Below are 25,537 nucleotides of genomic sequence, written 5' to 3' on the forward strand. Positions count from 1 at the left end.
GTGACCTCCCCGCCCCATCGCCCCTCGGGACCTCAATGGCTCCCTGGTGCCCCGGCCCTGGAAGTGGGTTTGATGGGTTCCTGGAAACCGCCTGTCGGCAGCTTTCCCTTCTGCCCAGTTCCTGAAAAAATGTGCCTCATTTCAAGCCACGCACACACAAACACCCCCCACACACACGCCATGTGGTATTTGGGAGCAGGAGCTGAGTCTCCCTTGTTGGAGGGAGGAAGGGGTTGATCCTGACGGGGGGCAGACGGCATGGGGCTGAGGGACCCGTCTGGGGCTGCAGCTCCGCACCGGCCTGAAGCCCAGCGAGCACCAGGGTGGGCGCTGTGGTCCCAGCAGCGAGTCCCAGCAGGGGGGGCGGGAGGCAAGGCCCTCACGAGCAAGCAGAGCTGAGCCCGGCCTGCGACCCCGAACCTGACCTCGCTCGGCAGGTGCGTCCATGCAGCGTGGCGAGTGCTTGTGCGCCCAGCGGCTCTCTGCCCTGGAGGGCCGGCCGCGACCTCCCTTGGAGGTCCCTCTGGCTCGAGGTCGGGACAGTAAGGTATGCCCACCCCCTACGGTCATCGTCCTTGCCTGTTCTACACGGAGGACCCCAAACGCCTCTCAGCAGCAAGACCTACAGCCAGACCACCTACATGAGCCGGCAGCTGACCATCACTACTAAGAGGGACGGTTCCTTCACTGCAGCCTCAGGCAAGGTCACCTGCTGAGACAGCTCTGGGGGCCACCGGGCTTGAGTGGAGAGTATCATCTAAGAGAAGAATCCCCCAGTCCTCCATGCAAGAACGGGACAACAGCACCACATCACAGATAACGCCACCAACGGCATCCTCACCCCGGGAGCAGTGCCCCCGCGCCCTGATGGTCCCCCTGGGACTCAGGCAGGGCCGCTGAAGTGCCACCTCACAGCAGCGAAGTGGCCGGGATTTGACCCTGGGCAGCTCATCGCCGTCGGCTGGCGTGCTGGGTCCCAGCATGTGGCCTCACCCTGAGCCCTTGGTGCTGGGGTCCCAGGGTCCCCACCCTCTAACTGTGTTCTCACGGCTGCCCTTTCCAGCAGGAAGCAGCCCGGGGCCACGCTGCCTCCTGGGCCTGAGGCTGGCAGTTCTCACGGCTACTCCGACCCACCGACCCGACCGAGACTTTCCCGAACGAGCGGGCTGCGTCCGCAGCTCATGCCCACGGCACGCAGCACGTCCCCGCCAGGCAAGTCTGCACACCCGCCATGCACTTCACTGCCCTCGTCGCCGGGCACGGCTCTCAGGCAACAGACAACTCAAGGGTAAAAGAAGGCACCATTTCTAGGATCCTGCTTTCTAGAAAATTCACTTTAATACTATCTGAGCGTACAAATGGAACAGAATAAATATCTCGTCACTTCACTCTGCACAACGGACAGCACAGGACACCAGCGTGTTCACGTCGAGTCTGCAAGCTTGGGGGGACGATGTGAAGGGCCCAGGCTTTGGGGCGCGGCCCCACGGCCGGGCGACCAGGCACAGCCAAGGGGCTCCTGTGTCCGTGCTACCGTCTGCAGCTAGACACCACATGTCCCTGAAAAGTCAGGGTTCCCATCAGAGGAGACGGAGGCCCCGTGGCTGCGCTGCACAGCTGACAGGTGGCCCTGGTGGCTGCTTGGTGGCAGCAGTGCTGAAGGCCTAGGAGAGAGTTCCTGGAGACGCAGGGCCGAGGACACCCCTGCCACGAGGGAGCAGGCGGGAGCTCCTCAGACAAGCACTCAGCGACGATCACACACACAGAGGAAGCCAGCCGGACGCAGGTGTGAGGACAGACTGCCAGCTTCCCGCGGCTGCGGAGGTTTCCACGTGAACAGGACACATCACTGAAGGCCTGCCGTGGGATTTTCTGGCACTCAGACCCGGGAGCAGACAGAGGATGGCTTCACAGGCCCTGAAGGCCTCAGACCCAGCTCTGCGAGACCACAGTCCCCCTGCCCTCCGACTCACATAGGTCCCAGGACAGAGGCCACCATGGAGTCACAATGGCTGAGCCAGAGACTCCAATCACACCAAGTCCAAAGGCACGGCCAGCTCCGCGTGGCCTCTGGATGGGAGCCACTCACGGGCCACACCTGCCCTCAACGCATGGGGGGAACACGCCGCAGGCCCTGCTGGCGGCTGACACGCGGTGTCACATCAGTGTCATATCCTGACAGAAGACGTGAGCAGGGTCCCCAGGAAGTAGCAGCCTCTTCACAGGTGGCCGGCGGAGACACGGAGGTGGCTGTGGGCTGTGCCCACGTGTGGCCTCTGGGCCCGACGCCCGAGAAGTTGACAGTCTGGCTGCCCAGCCGCTGGCTGGGAGCAGGAGCGACCCCATGGTGACACGTTATCAAGTCAACCGCATGTAAAACGGGTGCCGGCGTGGGGCCCACGGGCCCGCTCAGTACGCGATCCTCCAGTGCGTGGGCTGCTCGCACACTGTCTCCTGGTCCCCACAAAACCGGTTGTACGTCGTCCTGGGGTCCAGGCCCAGGATCTCCCTCTCCTCGTGAATCCGGAAAGAAAATGTGGACACGGAGGTGCCGATGAAGAACCTGCAAAGCGACAGCAGAGGTCACAAGTCGCTCGCTCCAACACACCTCTGGGCCCCGGCTCCCGGTGGCTGTCACCACCACCGAGTGGCCTAGGTGGGCAGGACAAATGGGAAACCGGGGAAGCCCCAAGGCGGGGCGGGGGAAGACCCGGCTGAGTCTCAGGAGGCAGACAGGTCCTGCGCGGGGGCGGACTCCAGGGTCCACTGGGCTCAGAGCACTTCCCAGGTGGCAGGAAGTAACGGCCTGCAGCCGCCAGCCCCCTCCGCATAGCGGTCTTGCGACAAACGCGCTGGAATCTGCCCTCCAGGACGTCCGCCAGACCTGTGTCTACCTAAGTCAGGCGGCTGAGCCCAGCTCACAACCTCCTCGGAACCCGGGGCCCAGGGGGCCTGGCTGGGGCACAGGCTGAGTCTGTCGGCTGACACCCCCCACCCCCAGTGGGGCTGAGCCCGCCCTTCACCCCGCAGGGAGGGCATCCCCTGGGGTCATCACTACTGCCCAGCACACAATCACTGTACAAGGACACACACACACATGTCGACCCACTAAAGCCAAAGGCGCGCGCCGCCCAGAGCACCTGGCGTGGGAGCAGACCCACTGATCGATGATGGCCACACCGCCGTCTTTGTAGAGTTCCAGCTCTTCCCACGTGGGCTCAAACCTCACCATCTCGGGTAACAGCCTCTTGAGCTCCTCATACTCTGCAAGTAAAAGGAGATGCTGTCGAAATGGGGGCTGCAGGAGCCGACAGACAGGCGTCCGCCTAACGGGTGACGCGTGCTCTGCGACAGTCACCTCCTCAGGAGCTGGCTAAGGTGAGGAGGCCCCCTCCGCTAAATGCAGCACCCCTCCCGTGCCCCGCTGAGCGGGGTCCCCACGCCCGGGTCTGCCCGGAGCCCTGCCCAGGCGGGAACGGACCGCAGCCGCTCTGACCGCGGCAGGGCTGGCCTACCCGTCCTGACGGCGTCCGTGGCCACGAACACCTTGTCCAGCCCGTGGGTCTCCATGAGGCTGCGGATCTTCTTCACAGCTCCGCCCAGGCTGGGCACGTCCTCCCGGTGTCCCCAGACGAAATCCTTCCTTCTCAAGTGGACACCGAGGTACGGGCCCCCCAGCGAGGAGCCCAGCTGGACCTGGCAAAGCAGGACCAGACACGCTGACACGAACCTTCGAGCTGTGTCAGTGTCCAGGCCCAAAACAGCAGCGGGATGGGGACACAGGGGACACACGTTCCACGTGCAGCGTCCAGCATCGTGAGTCCGGGACGCTCAGGGGACACAATGTCTTTCTAAGGCCGCGGAGCAGTTAATTACTACACCCTCTGATCTGAGTGCAATAAAAACATCGATGAAAACACTGGGAAAAAACACAAGTGTGCAAAAGAGAGAAACCTGCTATTGACTGTTGTGTCTTCCCAGTAACGACTGTCCCAACACCTCATCTCTCGGCCGGAACACAGTCATTCCACCTGAAAACAGCCTGAGGGACTTGTGACACAACAAGCAGGGAGGGTGGCCCACTCTATGGAGCAGTTTGCTGGTCAAAACCACACTAAAAGGAGACCCTTAAAACTACATTACACTTAAAATGCTAAAAGACGACGTCCATTTGAAAAAGCAGTATACCATTTGTTGAAATTAAATTTCAGGAAAATCCAACACTTCCCTTCAGAAAAGTTTTTTAAAAGGATGATGCTAGACCCAAGTGACAGCGGCGGGCTTGGAGCCTCCCTTGCTCCAGTGCTCGCGTTCAAACTGCACCGACGTGGCTGCTCGCGCTCTCTGCTCTGGCTTCTGTTACGGGCTTTCCTCTAAGAGCAGCCGCCCGCTCGCTGCCCGTACCTGGAGTGATTTCCCAGTTCACACAGGGAACCTGAATGGAGCGAGTCCCCTCCATCTGCACCAAGACGGGTCCCCATGAGCTGCATCCACGGTGGTTATGGTAACGCGGACAGCGTGAGGGAGGCGACCCCTTCCGTAACTTCAGCGGTTCACGGTTCATTACGCACCTGAACAGGTAACTTCCATTTGCTCTGATCAGAAAGGGGACTCTACCTTCATCTTGGTCCAGTCCTCCTGGAAGGGGATCCTGTCGGCCTCGTCGGTGGAATTAAGGTATTTGCTTCTGAACTCGTCGCCCACGGCCCGCAGCTGCTTGGCAAACACCATGCTCCTCCGAGTCTGGTGAGAGACAGGCTGCTGAGTGCCCACCCGGTGGTGCCACCCCCGTGCCCTGCGACCAGCCCCTGGGGACCGGCCGCATCCCAGTCCAGCCAGGGAATCTGACGGAAATGCCCAGGACGACAACCTGGCTCTCGGGAGGTTGGAGCCATGCACAGGCCCAAGCTCAGTCACTGAGGCCACCCAGCAGGGTGACAACTCAGCTGTCGGGGAGGCCGTCAGCAAGGAGAGCACACTCCCGGCTGACAGCCGCGGCCCCATTCCCTCCCCCGAGGGTCCCCTCACAGTGCCGGTGCGGGCACCCCCGGGACGAGGACAAGCCAGTGACTTCACGGTTAAGCAGCAGCAGGCTGCACCCCTCAGCGTGAATCAGGCGCAGAGATCACAAAACTGCCTGTAGCTTCCTGAACACAAAATACTGTGTTGCTGTTTTTGAACAATTAGCCCATGAACCAGCACCTGCGGCTCAGTCAACACACCCGGGAGCCGTGAGGACAAAAATCAAGGTGGGAACCGTGCTGCCGCGGGGCTGCCAGGGGACGGGGGCGCCAGGGTGCAGAGGGTCCCAGGAACAGGTCTGCTTGTGGGGCCTCCGGGAGGTGGCCGGCGGAGGACGCAGCCCCGGGCGGGACAGGCACACAAACCCCACAGGTGGGAGCAGAAACGTCTGCCTTGGGGCAACCCAGTGAGTAAATTCCAGGTGGAATTTACCTAAAAATGTTTATTTTTCATCAGCAGCAAACAACGCACCTTCTAAGCATCAGTGTCTCTCCACACACTAGGATCTGGGAGCTGAGTGGGGCTGGGCTGATGCAAAGGGCATGTGCCCCCGCCCCCGTGTCCCCTGCCCCACCCCAATCCCTCCAGAGGCTGCGCACCCGCCCTTGCCCGCAGAGTCCTGTAGAGGCCAGGCCCCCAGCTCACGGCCGCAGGACACGCCCCATGCTTTTGTCTCGTCAGCAAGGCCTGTGCCTCTTTTCTGAGCCCGCCGCCACCCACGCCAGGACGTCGGCGTGCGGAGAAGCCGTTTTCTGGGGCAGTGCAACCACTCCCTCTGATGACACGGCATCAAGTCGCCCAGAGCCAGCTCCCCGTCACGGCAGAGGTGGACTCCAACATGAAGGACTAGGGGCAGGAAAGGCCCCACCTGTCTTTCTTTCAAAGCTGAGGTGACACGAGCAGGAAGAGGCCTAAATCCAGCCACTGGAGGCCGCAGCGCCCAAGGACAGCCCGATGCAGGGGCGGGGCTGGGGTGACCCGAGACACCCTGCGTGCCGTAGGGGGGGAAGCGGCAGAAGCGTCTGCTGTGCCCACGGCCGCACAGCCCTTATGGTCCGTCAGCAAGGCTGAAAACACGAGTTCTTGACGGCCTCGCACTTTAAAAACTAAACAAATGAAGACCCGGGAAGTGAGGGGCCACCAGCAGCACTCACGTCCCAGTACTCCTTTCCCCCGTAGTGGTCATGGAGGAGGTTCTCGGCTCTGTCTAACATCACCGACCTGTGTTTAAACAACAGGAAAAGAAAGTTTAAGAACAGTGCTATCCACATGCTGCAGAGACCGTCAGACGGGGGGCCCTGGGCCAGGACGTCGTCAGGATGAATTCTGGGGGCACTAGCTTGTCGGGTCAGTGGCGTGCGTGGGGCGAGTTACTGCCAGCCTCTCTGAGACAGCACCTGGCCCCCCACACCATGGCTCGGAGAGGGTTTGGGGTCCCCTCTCTGCTGCCTTTCTATTTAGTAATGGTGCCTTCTGGAGGACAGAAACCCAAAATCGTGATGTTACTGACTCTGCAGGCCCCTCCTTTTCACATCCAGCCTGAGAACTCTCCCACCCGCAGTCTCGAAGCTGTTTTCTCTTAAAAGCTTCGAGGTTTTGCCTCTCACACCAGCTCGTTATCCTCCTGGAGCTGAGTCTGCTGTGTGGTGGGGGTGGGCCCCCCGGTCGCTGGGCGCCGCCGTCTCCCTCGCAGGAGCCTTGCTCCTGAACCAACGGGGCCGCGGGAGATGAGCCTCCCTCTGGCTCAGCTCCATAAAATGAGACTCAGGAGGAGTGACTGACACGTTTCCACACCCCACAGACCTCCGCTTCACACAGATCTGCTTCTGAAGCCCAAACGGGTTTAGCGAGGACGCTGCCTTGGTCCTAACACGGACAAAATGGGCCAAGGGGGCGGCAAGCCAGGGGCAGTGCTGTGGCCCTGCCTGTCATCTGCAGGCCTGGGAGGCACATGGAAGGCTGCCCTGGGCACTGGGCTCCCCGCGGCTCAAGGTGCATGAGCTGTCACAGGAGTCCTGCCTGTGCACCTGCTCCCAGCCCTGAGGGAACCTGAAGGTAGCTAGCAGAAGGGGCTCCCTATTTCAGGGTCCCCACATCCCCCAGCACCTCAACCTACACCAAAACTACAAGAACATGGCTGCCTAGCTGCCAAGCCCGGGTCGCCCTCCCATGAATTTCACAAACCGAGCCATTCGACTTGTCCCTTCCCACTGACCCCTCGGCGCCACCTAGTGACGAGGGAGGGCAGCTGCGTTCCGAGAGGGACCGGGGGCACCAGGGAGAGGCGGCCTGCAGGGGCTGACACACTTGCAGAGGACGGGTTGGGAGCAGCCGCCTACAGCAGCATCTCTGGAAGAGGCTTTGGCCTCTGACGGCTCCAAGGTCGGCTTCGGGGGGTCACGGGAGGGCCTCATCTCAGAAGTGACCCGGATGGGACGTGTGTGCCCTTCCCCCATGGAGCCCTCACAGTCAGCTCCGGCCAGGCCGCTTCCGTCGGTCATTTCAAAGCTCCCTGCCCGGCCCTGCTCGCCCCACTCCTGCCCTCGCCCTCACCCTCACCTGCCTCAGCCACACGTCCCCACGGCCATGGGCGCCCTTTGCCATCACCCAGATAGGAACGAAGCAAATGAGATGGGTGCCCCTTTCTTTCAGCCCGTCTCCTTCATCCTCATCCCCCCCAGGGTCCCCTCACACCCACTGCACCCAGCTGGGCCCCGCTCGTCACCATCACCTCAGAAGGGGACCCTGAAGCACCAGGTGTCATACGACTCCCCGGTCACCAGCAGTGTGACCCACACTGTGCAGCTCAAAAGGGCAGCGGGCTGTGCTAGTCCAAACCTGCCCGACCCCCCCCACAGGACAGTCGCAGGCCCCTCCAGCCCAGTGCGAGGCTGCCTGGCTGTGGCGTGACTGGGGCAGGGGACGAGGTCACACAGGCCCTGGCCAGATGCTCCGACGCCGGCGGGCAGCACGCACAGGCGCACGCCCTCACGGCCCGGCCGGCCGCGCAGGCACCTACCGAGCCGACGTGTTCCTGAGCAGCACAGGCGCGATGACAGAAGCCGAGCCCTGGACAGACAGACAGGAGACGTTCAGACCCCGCGTTTCTTCGTAACCCCAAAACCATCCTCTGGAAGAGAAGAGCCACAGGCCCCTTAGTGCCGCTCGCTTCTCACGGGCAGCAGGTGGGACCAAGGGGCATGCGCGTCCCCTGGACCTGGATAAGCAGCTGTTTCTGAGTGAAAACCTGGGGCCGTGATTACAGGTGGTGACAGTCCTGTGAGATTTTAAAGCAGCCATGAACTTCATCTGATTTGACGGGACCACTGAAGCTCTTCCGAGGAATCGGACGGTACAGAGACGGGGAAGTGGGGCGTCTGGAAGGACCCCGCCGAGCCAACACTACGCTTCAGTGCCGGAGCCGTGGCAGGGACGGCCCCTGAAACAGCGCTCTTCTAAAGAGCGCTGTCACTCGAGTTGTGAGAACTGCCGAGGGGACAGCCCTTCCACAGGGAGGCCTTCTGATGGCAACTTACAGTTGGGGTGATGAGACCGCCATCCCCAGGACCTCACAAATGCAGTCACAAGGTGGGGAGAAGTGAACGTGTCTCAGGTGTTTCAACGGCCCGTACCTGGGACGAGGCCGCTGCCCCGGCTAGCTGGGAGGATGCAGGGACACGCTGCCCGGGACCGAGCCGCGGCTGGCGGCACAGCTCAGGCCCGCCACGGGCGGGCGCGGCGCCCCCCCAGCCGCACCTGTAGTACTCATGCTTGTCCTGGGAGTACAGCGGCGGGTCGATGCAGGGCCGGTCATCAACCTTCTCCTCCCAGCTGCCCTCTTTCCACCCTTCCGCGTAACCTTGCAGGACATAAACCTGGTCGATGAAGGGCCCGCCGGACTCTGTAAGAGACCGAGAACCGACAGTGTGACAGTAACCAAAGCACATGGGTGCTGCCTATCAGGCTGCCAGGGACACAGAGAACTGTTACTTTATTTAACGCCACTTCCTCCCGAAAAGGACTGGAGAAAGCTTACAAAAGTGGAGATAGGACAGAATAAGTGACATCAGGGCACAGGGTCCCTGAAGCATGTGAGTGGGTCAGCCTTGGGGGAGCTTGTCCAGGCCCGCTGCTGCCGGGGGCTCCCCGCCCTGGGCTGGCCCTGGGCCCCACCCGCTGCTGTCCTTCTCCTGGGCTGGCTTCCACTGCACCAGCGTGCTCCCGCCTGGGGCTGTCCCTCCCAGGGCCCCAGGACTGTCCCCACCATCCCTGTTCACACTTCACCTCCCTGGGACGCCTTCCCGGGCCATGGTCATCCGCCCCCCAACACCCCGCACCCCTTCGCACTTTTCTTCTGCTCCGTGGCACCCGTCGTCTGGAACACTGTGTTTCGATTACTTATTTATAGTCTTACTTTCGCTCCCCACAGCCCATCAGAGCCCCAGGAGAGCAGGGCCTGTGTCCCTCTCACCCACCTCTCCTGCCCACACCTACAACGTGTCAGCCACATTTGCGGTGGTCAAAGATTTGTCCAAAAACGGAATGAACGAGCCCAGTGACAACAGAGCCACCACAAGTGAAATTCTGGTGTCTTTTCCATATTCACTCTCGCGTGGGCACTGACATCGGCATTGAGGATGAATGGAACCTGCTGCCGTCCAGGGGCTCCTCGTCGTAGGGGAAAGCGACGGGACACTAAGAGGCTGGCAAGGTGCCCTGCTGCACGTGTCCTAGGACGGGCACCATATCTCTGCCCCTTCGTAGGGGAGGAAACAGCTGAGCGGTCAGCTCGTCAGGCAGGCGGAGCGAAGCTGACTTGCTGTCACCCAGGGCGGTCCGTCCTCCCTGCCCCCGGCAGCTCTGACTCCAGGGGTGAGGTCTGGACAGAGGCAGGGAGGACGCCTCTCTCCTGTCCCCACACCCCCGCGGTTTCCAGTCACTAAGCACTATCTCAGGCGGCTAAGGCCCAGGCCTGTCCCCACGCCCACGTGCAGGGAGCACCCATGAGCAGCCTTCAGACCAAGGGCAGACAGCTTCCCAGAAGGCAAGTCAGCCGAGACGCCCAGCTGCTCGCGCGCGTCGAGTCGGGCGACGAAGAGTTCCAAGAACACTTCGTACAGTCTCAGGGTTTGCCCTTAAGCCTGAATGAGATGTGATTCCAGGCCTGCAGCATTCACAGGGATGATTCTAACACCGAAACATTTCAAAGTGACAGGGGCGAAGGTGCAGCAAGAGAACTCGAAAAGCAAAGATGTTCAAGCCACTGTCCTCAGTGGGAGCACAGGTCTAAGCTGCCCAGGTGCCGGCAGAGTAGGAACTCAATCAATGTTACAGAATATCTGCTGCTTGGAGACTGGGACCCATCAATGAGGGATACAGAGTATCTGCCACTTGGAGATTGTGACTCTCGTCTCAGGAAGCGGAAAAGAAGTTTCATTGACTTTTTAAGTTTATGTCTCTTAAAGCAACAGTAAGCTCTAGATACCTTTACTCTAAAAAATCTTTAACTCTTCTCTTTGAAAAGAATTAGAAAGATGAAGCTGGACTAAATGCAACAACGCATCATTCAAGTCCTCGCTGCGGTGAGACAGCACAAGGTCTGTGTCACACACATGCCGTGTTTTCCTTCAGGTAAAAACGGCCTTTTCTGTGTAGGAAGCTGTCTTGCTAGGACAGCCGGCCGCCACAGCAGTGGCTGTGTCACGGCAGCTCTAACCGCACGTCCCCGATTCCCCAGGCTGCCACGGCTGTCAGAGGCGGGGGGCAGGGAGCTGACACTTCAGATCTATTTCCCTGGAAGAATGACAGACCCAGATGGCTGGCAGCGTGGGAGCAGAGGCAGGGCCCCTCCGCAGACAGAGGCGGCCACCACAGCCAGGAGACACGTCACACCAGAACACAGCCTCACCTGCAATGAACTGCTCGTACTCAATGACTGGGATGTTTCTATTGAGACTTGGAAGATCGAAAAAGTCGGACCAGGGGATCCGGACCTGGTGAATGTCCGGGCTCTGCCAGTGGTAGAGGCGGCCCCACGGGGGCAGCACCAGCACCCACTCCTCAGCCTTCAGCAGCGTCTTCAGGAGGGAGGCGATGCGGATGTAGACGTCCCTGCGGAGGTTGAAGCCCTCGGGGGGGTTGACGTCGTACAGCAGGTACCTGGCCAGGGGAGCAGGAGAGCGCTGCTTCAGCGCCCAGTCCTCTGCACAGAAAACCTGGACGTGCCCGGGGCCCCGAGTGGCCGCCACCCTGGGCGCTTGCAGAGGCTTCCAGTCTGGAATCTGACTGATGTCTTAGACCCCACAGCGAAGCAGCACGCATCTTAGCATCCGCTTAGTAACCAGCAGACTCATAGCTAAGCCTGGGGTCGTCTCGGCGAGCGGAACCTGAGGCTCAGCCTCCGGCGGTTCTCAGGCGCTTGGGTCTACAGCCCACTTTACATTCTTAACCATTACTGAGGACCCCAAAAAGCTGTTGTTTATGTGGGTTAAATCTATCAACAATTCCCCTATTAAAAGTTAGTGAGTTAATGTAAGAACTTAAAGAAGCATTCATTATTTCACTTCAGAATAACAATGATAAACCTATTATTATTAATACTTTTAAGTGAAAAATAAGTATATTTTTCTTCAAAACAAAAATAATTAGTGAGAGGCGCGGCAGTGTTTGTAATTTCTGCAAATCTGCGTTTGGCCTGGCGACGCTGGATTCTTGCACCACTGCTGCATTCAGCGCGTCGCATCCCGGGTCAGGGGGCCTCCGGAAGAACCACACAGTGAGCCCGTGGGAGGAGTAAAAAAGGCAAACGCCATCCTGGATTGACTACGAAAACGCTGTGACGCCTCAGGGTCCCTGGACACACGGTGACAACCGCTGCTCCCCCACCGAGACCCGGGGGGGGGTCCTCAGCCTCCCTTCTCTGCACAGGTTTCGCCACAACCTCCGTCACCACACGCGAAGCTGCGTGTGATCCCGGGCTGGGGCCTCCGCGCCCCGCAGGAACGGCCCTCTCCACGCCTGCACCCCGCACCCAGCACGGGTCCGTTTCGTACCGAGATGACCAGCACTGACCCGTTCCATGGGCCGGAGACGCGCACATCCGGCGTCTGGACGGAGACCGAGGCTCCGCGCGGACAAGCAAGGCTGGGCTTTCCCGAGGACCGCCCCCTTCGAGCCTGGTTCCGGGGCTCCTCCGGGCTGGGCCNGCACAGAGGGCGTTCAGGGCAGTGACACGCTCTGTATGACACTGTGACAGTGGGCACACGTCACTGTGCATCTGTCCAAACCCACGGAAAGCACAGCACCAAGAGTGACCTAACGTAAACTGTGTGATCATAATGTGTCAGTGTTGGTTCGTTGATCGTAACCAATAGGCCACTCTGGTGGGGCTGTTGGTAGTGGGAAGCTGGTGTGTTTGGGGGGTACTCTCTGCACCTTCTGCTCAATTCTGCTGTGAGCCTAGAACTTCCCTAGAAGTCTATGAACAAATAACTAAGAAGAAGTGCAGTGACAGACAGCTAGACACATAAGAAAAGCAGAGGAAATGAAAGAGGCTTTTCTGGCCTCAGGGACAGAGAAGGCGTTGGAGCAGAGCACTGCACCTGGGAGCTCCGCACAGAACGTACAGAACGGGGACGCCTCCTCACTCACCGGGACCGCCAGGGGCCACCAGCTGCTGACCTCTACCAGCGGGAGGGAGGCCTTGGCTCTGGGAGGATGGGGTCTGTCCTCTTAGGGAGAGCGCCACCCAAGGGGAACATACAAGGGGGCAGCAGGGCCCAGGCCTGAGGTGGGCCGGGCCAGGCTCTGGGTTGAGTCTGAGGTTGGCCTTGAGGCTTCCAGAGGTGTGCAGGCAGGGCCAGGGTTACAAGAGGTCCCCTCAGCCTCACCCCTGCCCCTCAGCCTCACCCCTGCCCCTCAGCCTCACCCCTGCCCCCCTCAGCCTCACCCCTGCTCCTCAGCCTCACTCCTGCACTTTTCGGCTCTACACTTGCCCTGGGACCCTTTCAGGTCTGGGTGCACCCTGGCAGTTCTCCTGGGCTGGGCTCCAGGATTTGGGGTGCCTTCTGGCCTGGAGGTGGAGTCACTGCCACCCTGTCCCGAATGGCCATCTGGATGGGAGGTGGCCGGACATCCCTCAGATTCCAGGCACGGCAGGACCTCTCCCCTGGATGGAAAGACTTTGGATGACTCATTTCTGAGTCAGGCCAAGGTCAGAGGGCACCAGACGCCTGTCGTTCCACAGGCGCAGAGAGACTGGGTGGGGCACTGGGCACGGCACTGGGCACAAAGTGGGCGGTGCTGTGTCAGGGCAGGGAGAGTGTGTGCCCGTGCAAGTGTGTGTGAGAGCCTGTGGGAGTGTGCCCGTGCAAGTGTGTGAGCGTGGGCTGTGTCCCGGCCCCACCTTGTACCTGTGTGAGTGTCGGGGGAAACAGAGACAGGGAATGGGCTTGAATCTTACTGGGGACAAAGCCTGTGAAGTGTCAAACCTGAAAGCCCCGAAGGCATGGTCCTGCCCGGGGTCCCGGTGGGATCTGAGGGTTTGTGACACTGGGTGGGACAAGACAATGGCAGCCAGTAGGCTCGACTCTGACGCTGCTGTTCACGGTCCCCACGGGGAGCACACGCACTCAGTCACACTGGGAAACGCTTTATTGATGTATGTCAGCACCACAGGTTTCATCCATTCTACGCGTTTCAAAACAGCTGCCTAAGAATACAGTCTTCACCAGACAACCAGGGGACCCACAGCACATAAAACGGTTAAGCAGCCCTGGGGTGGCCCCAGGGGGCAGTGACTAACGGGCAGTGACAGGTCCAGGGGCCAGGACAATAGCCCAGGTCTGCGCCAGCAAGCGGCCACGAGGAAGGAGGCCGGTCTGAGCGGGTCTGGCCGGCCCCTGGCCTCGCGGCCCTGGCGCTCTCCTCAGGACCCTGGCGCCGGCCCGGCCAGAGGCCAAGCCAGAGGCTATTCTGGGAGCCTGTGTGGAGGCCCCAGGAGGTCCTTATAAGGCTCTGTCCAGTAGCATGGTGCCATCCGGACCCAAGGTCCACCCTGCCACCACCCTGCAACTGTACCTGAGGGCTGCAGGGGCCCCGCTGCCCTCAGCCCACCCCCCTTCTGCTCCCATGATGCTCCCCTGAGGTTTAAATGGGTTGGCCTGTGGTCTTGGGGGGCTTGAGAGGGCAGCGGGGAGCAGAGCTCTGGGCTCTCGGCCTTCCACATCCTTATATGATGAAGGGCCTGGTCCTGGCTGAGTCACCAGTGTGGAGAGGCCGGCCGTGGGAGCCAGTGATCCGGCTTATTTTTAGAGGCTCTAACCGGAACACCTGGGTTGGGCCCAAATTATACAAGCATTCTAGCAGTTCCACAGAATGCCTTTATAAGTCATCCAATGGGGAGACAATCAGTGAGCCCAACCAGGTGGCGCCCAAGACTCACGGGCCAGTGCCTCTTCCCCTCACAGCCGTCCAGGGAGACCCAGCTCTGTCCCCAGGAGGACACACACCTGCACCTAGCCACACCACCCACCACTGCTGTTCTTTTCATAAGAAATCGGGATAATGAGCAGACACTGGACTTGAAACCAGGAGCAGGTTTTGTTTTTGTTTTTTTTAAAGATTTTTATTGGGGAGTTGTGGGGATGGGAACAGCGTTGGGGAATCGGGGAAGGGGAACAGACAAGTTGCTGTCCTTTTGTTCTTCAGTCTAGTTGTGGAGGACGTTGNAGGGGAGGGGGTTCTGCTGGTCCCAGGGCAGCCCCATGGTCAGGCAGGGCAACAGGGGAGAGGAGGCAGAGGCATGTGGGGAGGGGGAGGGGCTGCCCTGTTCTGTCCTCACTGCCACACCCCACACCCCTGCATTTCATTCCCAACTCCAACCCTGGCACTGAGCCTCAGCCTCAGCCATTCTGATCACCCACTTGTAACTGTTCGAGTCACTCTGCGCGCCCACCACAGCGACCATGTCTATGGAGATCGTGGCCTGGAAAGGCCCCACTGGGAACTGAGTGCCCTGACTTCAGCCAGTGTCCCAGGCTCCCCTGCAGCCCGGGGACAGGGCCCGGCCTGACAGGAGGCCTCAGACGCTGATGTGACAAGTGGGAGAACTGTCCCCCAGGGGGCAAGCCAGGCGGTCAGAGGCCCAGCTGCCCCGGCACACAAAGGGACCTTGTTCCTGGGCATGTACTCCGCCCATTCCCGACCTCTCTGGATGTGATTAGGTGTGGGAACCATTTCCCCTGGGCTGCCTTTGACATTTGCCATTCACCCTGGGGGAGGCGTCTGGACCGAAGGGGGCTCCCCAACCCCCCGCCCACAGCTGGCTCACTGCAGAAGGTCCAGGAGCAGGTGGCCCTGAGCCCCTGCTGACCTAGCACCACCGAGGTCTGGTCTCGCCTGCCACTTCAGAACAGGAAGACTGATCTGGGGTCGGGGAGTGGGAGAATGAGAGAAAGATGGAATCAGTGCACACGCACACACACACGTATAAACACATGTGTGCACGCATGTGCACACACACGCGTACGCACACACGTATAAACACATATGCACACACATAAACACAAATGTGTGTGCACACACATGTATAAACACACGTTCATGCACACATGTGCACACATACACACATGCATACATGTGCACGCACATGCATAAATACTCACATACACATATACACACACTCACATGCATGCACACATGCACATACACACACTCATACACACACACTCTCGCGCACACATGTACATACACTCACACACACGCACACACATGCACACACACACTCACACGCACACACACACAAAGATGGAGCATTCTACAGAGTGGTGAGCGGTGCCCGGTCCTTTCCCTGAGGACACGGGCACACAGACGCACACACTCGGGCTCCCAGCACCAGCACAGCCGCAATCTCAATGAAATCAGGGGCTTCATGTCCCCAGGAGCAGGGGGGAGAGGTGGAGCTTGGGGGAGTGCCACACTCCTCTCTGTGTGACTCTGGCGCCATCCAGGATGACCGTGGAGCCAGGGCTGCTGGAACTGCACAGCCCGAGCCGGCCTGCCTGTTTACAGGGCCTGGGGTGACAGAAGAGCCTCTTGTAAACTTTGCAGGGGAATTGCAACATCCTGCTTTTAGTCCCAGATGCAGAGCGGGCTCCATGTAAGGTGCAAGGGCCCTGGCGTCCAGGCCCTGGGGCAGCCTCCGTGCAGGCTGGCCGATGGCCAGCCCTCAGGACCCCGGCGGCCACTGTCACTTGCAGATAGCTGTCAGGCTGGTGAGGAGATGAACCAGTGGGAGGGGATGGCTGACCACCTGGCTCATTCTGCTGTCCGACCGTCCTGAGCGGTGGCCCCAGCAGCCCCAGCCGAGCCCCTCCCTCCAGGCGACCTCAGCAGGACCTTTCCCTTGCCTTCTGCGTGAGGGCTGTAACTTCCCCCCAAGACGCATGTTGAACCCCTGGAGCCCATGAATGTGACCTAATAAGGACAAGGCATCTGGACATCTGGCCAATCTCAGGCCCCTGGGATGAGGCTGTCCTGGGTGGGCGGTGGGCCCTACATGCCTAAGCAGAGAAGACAGGACAGACACACAGGCAGAGGCCACGGGACCACAGAGCCTGGAGCCACCGGGAGCTGGGTGGCAGGGAGGAACGCGATCCTCAGAGGGACTTTCAGCCCCTTCACTGGAAGTTTCTGGTGCTGGAGGCCCAAGGCCAAGGTCCTCTGTGTTGGCCGCCCTGGGACACTGATCAGACACTCACCTTAGCACCACAGGGGCACCTTTGTTCAAATTCTTTTAAAACTAAGGGTGACAGAACGGGGACATTCAGTCTGCTCAGGAGAAGCTTCTCCAACTCTTCTGCAAGATAATTAATTGTGGATAATGGGCCACGACTTTTGAGATTTCCAAAATTATTTTTTTTCCTGGATGTTTATTCCTCTCTACACGGATGAAAAAAATTAAAACAAGACAACCGTGCCCGAGCCCCCGGCAGCCACCCTCTGCTGTGGTTGGGCCAGCCCCAAAGGGACGTGCAGGACTGGGGGCCTTGTCAGGATGCCAGGACCGGCCTGCAATGCCCACCTGACTCGTGTGGCAGGGCTCCTGCAGCTCTGGGGGCCGGGCCAGGGAGCTCCAGCTACCTGGGCACTCAGGGCCACCTGCTTGCCCTTAGGCTAGGAGAAAACAGTCCCGAAAGGGGACAACGACCGGGCTGAAGTCCAACAGCTGCTCCAGGACAGCCAGCATTTCCCATGCACAGGGCCACCCCCCCAGGTGCTCGGACTCCCAGACACGCCCGGAAGTCCCAGCCCCTGTGACACCTGCCTTGGGCATGTAGGAGCGTGCCTGCCCCCGGCTAGAGATGGACGGGACGCCCATGGCCAGCACAGTCCTGGGTGATGGACTTACTGCAGGAACACACATGCACACACCCACATGCATACACACCTGCACACCTGCTCACACACAACCACACACACACCTGCACAACTCACGTGTGCACACACTGACACTCCATCACACACACCTGCACACACCTGCAGTTGTACACACACACTCAGTATGTCTGTAGATAGAAGTAAGGAGGGAGGACGTCCCAGTCTGAGTGACAACAAGAGCACAGTGTGCCAAGGGTCAGCTGGGCAGGCAGGGGTGGCATGTGTTTGCTTCAGGATGCCCGAAGTGCCTGAGGTTGTCCAGACCGCTGACTTTGTGGCTGCTGCCGGCCGAGGTGGAGTGGGCTAAGTGCTTGGAGGAGAAAGAGCCACCCCGGGTCCAGGTGATGATCCCCAAGCACCAGAAGCTGCCTTCCCGGCAGCCCAGCCGACCCCCAAATCGGGGCTGGGCACCCTGGCTTTTCCCAGAGCCAGCAGAATGATGGAAGACTAAACAATTCCATCCACTTCTCATTTCCCGAAAAATCCTTTCGGCCAAAATAAATAGAAGTCAATCAGCTGCCCGGTCGGCCATAGAAACATTGGTCGACTCGAGACAGAAGCAGAAGAGCCAAATAGTGAAAGAATTCGGAACGGCTCACGGGCACGGGCTCCTGTGACACTGGCTTCTGCCTGTGGAGAGAGTGACTTCTGCTTATTGATCCTTGGACACAGGAAACCCAGCTCAACCAGAGGTGCTCCTCCCGGCTGCACAAGCCCCCCTGGAAAGCACGGCAGGACTTTTGCACCCAGCTCCTCTTAGTTACAAGGCCACACTGCCATCTGAGCATGCCCAGCGAGGGCTCAGAGACCTGGCCTCTGTGTCTCAACCCCGTCGTTCCCCACCTTCCCCACCACCCCAGTGGAGCGTGGGAACGGAATCACGGACCCTGCCGTTCTGAACCAACATGCAGCCCTGGGGGTCCTGCCCAGATTGGGGGCTTCACCCTGTCAGCTTAGAACACTGGCCCCCATCTTCCCAAACACGGCTCTGCACGATCCCCTCCGTGGGCTGTTTCTTTCAGTGGGGGGCGGTTCAGAACAGCAGAAGACTCAGATATACATCCCGAAACTCAAAACTGGGAGAGTGTCTGTTCTCCCCACACGGATACCTGTGTTAGAAAGAATTGTACTCAAATCCCCAAAGATTCTGATGGAACCTGACAGTAGGAAACAGTTAGTGTGTAAGAACCAAGACAGTTCTGAGAAACTACTAGGAGGCCAACACAGGATGGAGGAGGGAACACATCTGGAGGACTGACACTGCCTGACAACGACTTACTGTAAAACTACAGCCATCAGGTCAGTGTGGTATGTTGAAGGAACAGAGAACTAGATCAATGGAGCAGAGCAGGCAGCCCACAAATAGACCCACATGAGTACGGTAACTGACCTTGACAAAGGAGCAACGGCAACACAATGGAGCCCACATGGTCTCTTCAACAAATGGTGCTGGAACCACTGACACCCACATGAAAAAAATGAATCCAGGCACAGACCTTACACCCTTCACAGAAACTAACTCAAAGTGGATCACGGACCTAAATGTAAAATGCAAAACTCTAAAACTCCTAGACGATAACATAGGAGAAAACCTAGATGACCTTGGGTTTGACGACGACCTTTAGGTACAACACCAAAGGCAGGATCCATGAGAGGATCGATATCCTGGACTTCATTTAGTTTCATTAAAGTTAGAAACCTCTGTCCTGGAAAAGATACTGTCAAGAGAATGAGAAGACAAGCCACAGACTGGGGAAAAAATATTTGCGAACCATATGTCTGATAAAGGACCGTTATCCAAAATACACAAAGAATAATTAAAACTTAACAATGAGAAAATGAACAACCCAATTAAAAAACAGATAAAAGACCTTACCGGACACCTCACCAAAGAAGACACACAGATGACAAACGAGCACATGAAAGATGCTCCCCATCCCAGGTCATCAGGAAAACGCAAGTACAACCAACGGGACACCACCACACCCACCAGAACNCTATACTTGCACGGTCATCACCCAACCCCCAGCTGGTCCCCAAATGGTGCAGGCCCGGGTCTGGGAGAGGTTTCCCAGAGCTGGCCGGTCCATGCAAACCCCTGCGGGCGTGTGTGATCCCGTCACAGGGCAGGATGGAATGTCCGTCGTCTGAGTGGACAGCTTACTGCAAACCACAGCTTTCTATCTTAATCTCACCAAACTGGGAAAGCCCAGGTCATGAGAACATCAGAAAAATTCCTTCGACGGTTAGCGGATGCTGGGGCGTGGTGAAAGGGTGTCAGGGTCCTGGGAACCTCTCTGTCCCAGAATTCACCCCCCAGGCATGGAACCTGCCCCTGCCCCGTGGGACGGGCCCCAAACATCTGCCCCTCCTACAGCCTCCGTCCTCAGCCCAGATTCACCCTCATCCTCAAAGCCTTCTTTCCTCCGAGGGAGCACCACCAGCCCCGCCCCGGACGCCCCCACCAGGCAGCTGATGCCCTGGGGAGTCTCACCGAGCACTGTCCCTGTGTCACCCGCACCCACGACCGTCCCAGACTCCCTTCTCTATGGGTCAGCCCCGCACAAGTAAACCCAATAGCACTTCTCACCCCAAAACAAAGCAAACTGCACAGGGAGCTGCACGGGGGGTGGGGCCCAGGGCCTTGTGGGCCCCTCTGCTGTCCCCACCCCAGGACCTCACGACCCACCCTGCCGCCCTGGGCTTGGTGAGCAGCCACCTCAACGTTTTAAATCTGGGCAACTGTGGCCTCACCAATCCCAGACCTGATGGCCTCCTTCGCCTCTGCCATTGTGTTTGCTTTGCTGGGACGGGTGCTCTTTGTCCCCTCACGTAGGTTCCTTTCCCTGTGGCCTCTCTCTCGTGTCACACGCCAGGTCCTCTGTAGATTTTGTCAAAAATAAGGAAGGGAGTGGCCCCGGCCCGAGTGTCCAGTGAGATCTGCGGCTCCTGGCTCCCGGGGCCCTGCCCTCCTGCCCTGTGGGAGAGGAAGTCAGGCAGGGGGCACATGCCAACTGCTCCCACCAAGCTTATCTGACCTGAGCTGTCTCCTTCAGTCCCCATGGCAACCTGGGAGAGGCGTCTCCCCCCAGGTCCCAGGGACCCACAGGTGGTAGGGGACGCTCCCTGGGCCCTGGCCTCCCACCCACTGTGCCCGTCTCCCTGGGGTCCCCATGCCCAGCCTCCGAGACCTCAGTGTCCTCAGGGTAGACACGGGGCCCAAACCTGGCTGACCAACTGGAATGATAACCTCTGGGTCCTGAGGGCTCGGCTCTGGCCAGGAGCCATGCCTAGGAGGCAAGGGCTGGGGTGGCACCGATTCTGCCTTTCACGACTGTGCAGCTTTGGGCGGGCTCAGTTTCCTGTCACCGGGGGAGGGACCAGGCCAGCAGGTCCCCAGTGTGACTGCTCACTGTCACCTGGGAGCTTGGACAAAACCAGAGTCCTGGGCTTCCTGGGGTTGCCCATGAGGCAGCCGACCGCAAAGCCCGGACAGTGCTGACCTTCAGGGGCGTGGGGCCACCTCGCCTACACGACCAGGAGCCCAGGAGCAGGGCCTGTGGCCGTGGGCAGCTGAGTCCTGTGGTTGGTGAGAGGGTGCCCTGAACCCCTTCCACCTGTGGGGTGCTCCAGAGACAATGCTGCCGGAGCACCAAGGGTAGGCTCAGCCCACCCTCTCCGGCCCTCGCTGGCGCTGGCAGCTGTTAGCACAGCCAGGACCATCCGGTGCTGCCCGAGCTGCCTGCCACGTTCTGAGTCATGGTGTCAGCCAAGTGCCCCGGGGCCATGACACTGGCTCGGGTCAGAGGAACCAGGCTTCTCTGAGCAGCCCCCAGGGCTGTGACCCCCAAGTGGCGGGGCAGCTCAGACACGCGTCGAGGAGGCCCCACTGTGTGTCTCTTGGATGCGGGGCCTTGTCTGGCCGCTGGTGTTTGCCATGGAGACGGGTCCGATGTGCCTGGGGGTGGGGAGGGGGGCCAAGGCTGAGTGGCAGGGGCGGGTGGGAACTGGGGATATCGACAGGAGTCCTAANAGGAAACCGACACTGACCGGGTGTGGGGTCTGGCGTGGGAGTGGGCCTGTCTCAGCTTATGTAGAACATCAGTGAAGTTTTCTGGTTTTCTTTTATGTCAGATTCACTTATTTGTTCAGTTATTCTTGGGTTTTATTGCTATCACAAATGGGACCCTTTTCCTCATGAAACATCATATATTGCTGTTTTTATAAATGCTATTGTTTTTGTGTGTTGACCTCAAAATTGGCCACTTTTCATTCTAATAGTCTGCTGGCTGATTGTTTTCAATGTCCTAGGCAAATAGTCATATAATTACGTGAATAATTGTGTTTTTATCTGCCTTTTTAGTATTGGTACTTCACGTGTATTTTCTTGTACATTGCATTCCCTAGAATTCAAATATAAAATCAGTCATCTTTCTCTTGTTTCTGCCTATCGTGTGAATGGTTCTAGTGCAGGACTCTGCAAACCACGGCGGGGGCCAAGTCCTGCCCATGGCAGTCTTTATAAAAAAAGTTTTATGGGCAGGCAGCCAGGCCCGTTCATCTACATGTCATCTAATGGCCGTTTTCATGCTATAATAACGGTGTTAAGTGGTTGGGACAGAGACCATATGGCTCGAAAAACCTAAAGCGTTTGCTATCTGTCCCTTCACAGAAGTTTGCTCACCCCTGTTCTCATGTAGTAAGTGCGATGTTTGTCAGAGGCTGAGGAATTTTCCCACCGTTCTCAGCTTCCTGAAGGCCCTGCGCTGTGGGTGCTCCTCAGTAATAAGCATTCCGTTTACCAGATGCTTTCTGGGGACTGGCTTGTCTTTGAGCTGATGGGGGATTTTCCTCCTTCTCATCTCAATGCAGCAAGTTGTGCTACCAGACTTTGCAGCGGTGACTCACCCTGCATTCCTGAGTGGAACTCCTGTAGCGCCTGGTACACTGGGCTGCTTGTCAGCGCATCTGTCAGAGTGACTATGTCTCTCTTATAAATCATCTGCGGGTGTCTGTGTCACCCCATCCCGGTTTTGCAGGTTTTTGACTCGCTGGATAGAATGAATTGTGACCCTTCTGTCTTTTTCTAGGCTTGGGAATAATAGCAACTCTTCATGACTAGCCAGCTGTACCCACTTCGTACTGCGCAGTGGGCACAGTTCTGTATCTTTTACACGAGTTAAGTCTTCACCGTCAGGTCAACCCTGTGAATTATGGACTGCGTTCGCATCCACTTGACCGATGAGGAGACAGGCACGGGGGGCTGACAGAGCCTGCCCAAGATCACCTGTGGGTGAGAGGCGGCGTGGGCTCTGAGCCCAGCACTGGTCTCCAGGGTCCCTGTTGCCAGTCACAGGCCTGTCTCTCCCTGGCACACAGATCGTCCCTTACAGGTGGTGGAAACACACATGGAACTAACTGCCTATGCTCGGCGCCTTTTTAAGGATAAACCTTTGGCCACTTTTACTTTTTTTTCTGTGCCCCTTCCCGCCATTGCACTAATCAGATTTCCTATTTCTACTTGAGTCAATTTTTTAAATTAAATTTATTGGGTGACACTGGTCACTAACGTTATAATAAGTTTCAAATGTACAGTTCCTTAATGCATCATCTGCGTTTTCCACTGTGTGCTCACCACCCAGAGCCCAGTGTCCTGTCACCATGGACATGACCCCCTTCACTCTCCTCATCCCCCCCCATCCCCTCTGGTCACCACCATTCTGTTGTGTGTGTCTATGAGGTTTGTTAGTTTGTTTGTTTTGTTTGTTTGTTGCTTTCTGTTTTATAGCCCACATATGAGTAAATTTATACTTCATATTTTCCAAGAAAACCATTTAAATCCATTTACTCTAGCTTTTAACATTTATCACTATAAGCTGGAACATGATAGTTTCATCATTTTTAAAACCCCATTCTCTTCTCCTTTCTCCCTTATTTTTTTGGGGGGGGGTATAGCGGGTGTGCCCCAGGCGTGGCCCTCTGTCACCTCCAGGTCTCCTGGGGAGCAGGGAGCGATGGTCAGCTGAGAAGTGCAGGCCGTGGGTGTGGCCTGTGCTGGTGCCCAGCCCGCCTGCAGGACGTGGTGGGAAAATTGCTGTAGTGAGGCATTTCTTGGTTCTCAGCATTTATGCAAGTCGCCTTTATCCCAGAGGCCGGCGCATCACCCGGTTTGCATGGCCCAGGGAAATCTACGGTCAGAAGAAGTTACTGAACATTTGTAAACGATGATTCAGATGCAGTTTTAGAAATATCCCATTTAAAGTTGCTCGAAGTGCCTCTTTTTCGANCAGGCGAGCCACGCGGGTCGCCAGCGGCCCGGTTCGTCACCCAAGGGAGAGGTGCCTCCCCTGCCCACCCCCCACTCTCCTGCCCTCCTCGCCGCCTCTGCTGATGGACGCCTGGATTATGGTCCTTACAGGAGAGACCGGGAGAGCTTTTATGCGTCTTTCGTTAGAAGAAAACGGAATCTTTATACACATAACTGGAACTAGCTCCCTCTGCACGACAGCCTCTCCCAGGGTCAGGACTTACCGACTGGGTGTGCGGTTTGAAGAAAGCGCTCGCTCTTACGCGACCCCGAGCAGCGTCCGCCCGCAGCCACGTGGCCGCCAGAGGGCAGGAGAGCCCTTCCCATGCTTCGCCCTGGCTGGAGCCGGGAGGGCTGTGTCCTGAGCAGAGCACAGGGAGGAGGATGGGACGAGGTACTGCAGCGGCCCCTCTTCAGAGGGGGACAGACGTTGCGTCCAGAGGAGCCCAGCGCTCCTGCCTCTCAGCTCAGTCCAGTCCTGTCCCCAGGTTGCTGCCACATTCACAAACACCTCCCAGCCCACCTGGGTGTCCCCAGGGGTGGGACAGAGTCAGGGAGAGAAGGGGCAACCGTAGGGCTGCCTGGTCAGCAGTTACAGTGCTTGAGGGTGGGGGCATCACCATCGCCCCTCTGAGAACCCAGCAAAGTTGCCGTGAATCAAAGCCGTGAAACTTGACCATGAGACATGGGTTAGCGGCCACTGCAGAGGAACCCTGTGACCCAACAGTGGAAGAGGACACCGCTGTGACCGGGCTGAGACTGCCTGTGGGCAGGACCCCTGAGGAGTGGCTCTCCTAGGCACAGACACCCCATATGCACATTTCTCACACAATCTACACCCTGCTTTTCCAGTGAGTTAGCTGGATCCATGTGTTACGGCTTCTGGGCTTGGGGTGGAATTCCACCCCCTTGCTTGTCACAATCCCTGGCCAGAAAGTGCTGGCCTGTGTCCCTGAAAATGCACAGGGGAGCTGACTGCCATGTGATTACCATAAAGGGCGAGGGACTCCTGTTTTGGATTCTGTGGCCATGGACCACACACCAGAAAGTTTTCTCAGGCTGGCTGAGTGGCTCAGTTGGTTAAGAGCTTGCTCAAGAGTGTGAGCTCTGAGCAACAGGGTCGCTGGTTCGATTCCCACATGGGCCATTGAGCTGCATCCGAGCTGAGCTGCCAACAGGTGGCAGGATGGCTCAGCTGGTGAGACCACATGCTCTTAACAACAAGACTGCCTGTTCAATGGTGGGCTATGCCCGCTCACAACTAAGACTGAACTCGGCACCTTGAGCTGAGCTGCCGCCCAGATGGCTCAGAGGATAGAGCACACACTCGTTACAACGAGGCTGTTGGTTCGACTCCCGCACAGGTTGGTAGCTACGCCCACTCGCAACTAATTGAACATAGCACCTTGAGCTGAGCTAGCTGCACCTTCTACAACTAAAATTGAAGAACAACAACTTGGCTGATCTCTTTCCCCAATTCTGTTCCCCTCCCCCAATTTCCCAATTAAAAAATCTAAAAAAAAAGAAAAAGTTTTCTTAACAGGAGCACCTGGGAGCCACCTGCCAGGACCACATTGTTAAGGCTGCCCAGGGTTTCCTGGAGGCACCCCGACTCCTGTGGCCAGTACATGGGCCCAGCACCCCCAGGTGACTTGCCCTCTAGGATGGTGGTTTTCCAAGACCTGCAGGAAGTCTGTTCCCGGTGTCCCAGGGGTCCACAGTGAGTGTGACAGGTGGTGTCCTGACGGCCACAGCAGGCCACCTTCCCCT

The 25,537-nt window shown here is 58.3% G+C and overlaps 1 protein-coding gene across 1 annotated transcript; it reads right to left on the reverse strand.

Moving 5' to 3' along the window:
* Positions 1-1,308: 1,308 nt before the first annotated feature.
* POFUT2 (protein O-fucosyltransferase 2) lies at positions 1,309-22,462 on the reverse strand. Its single transcript, XM_019625008.1, has 10 exons — positions 22,369-22,462; positions 12,094-12,268; positions 10,931-11,181; positions 8,779-8,923; positions 8,042-8,152; positions 6,177-6,243; positions 4,618-4,743; positions 3,516-3,696; positions 3,141-3,264; positions 1,309-2,563 (listed from the first exon to the last, which is right to left on the reverse strand). The coding sequence occupies exons 1-10, from the start codon at positions 22,460-22,462 to the stop codon at positions 2,410-2,412; spliced, it is 1,428 nt and encodes a 475-aa protein (XP_019480553.1). The 3' UTR covers positions 1,309-2,409.
* Positions 22,463-25,537: the final 3,075 nt, after the last annotated feature.

Source organism: Hipposideros armiger, unplaced genomic scaffold (genome assembly GCF_001890085.2).
Source record: "Hipposideros armiger isolate ML-2016 unplaced genomic scaffold, ASM189008v1 scaffold_612, whole genome shotgun sequence".
NCBI lineage: Eukaryota > Metazoa > Chordata > Mammalia > Chiroptera > Hipposideridae > Hipposideros > Hipposideros armiger.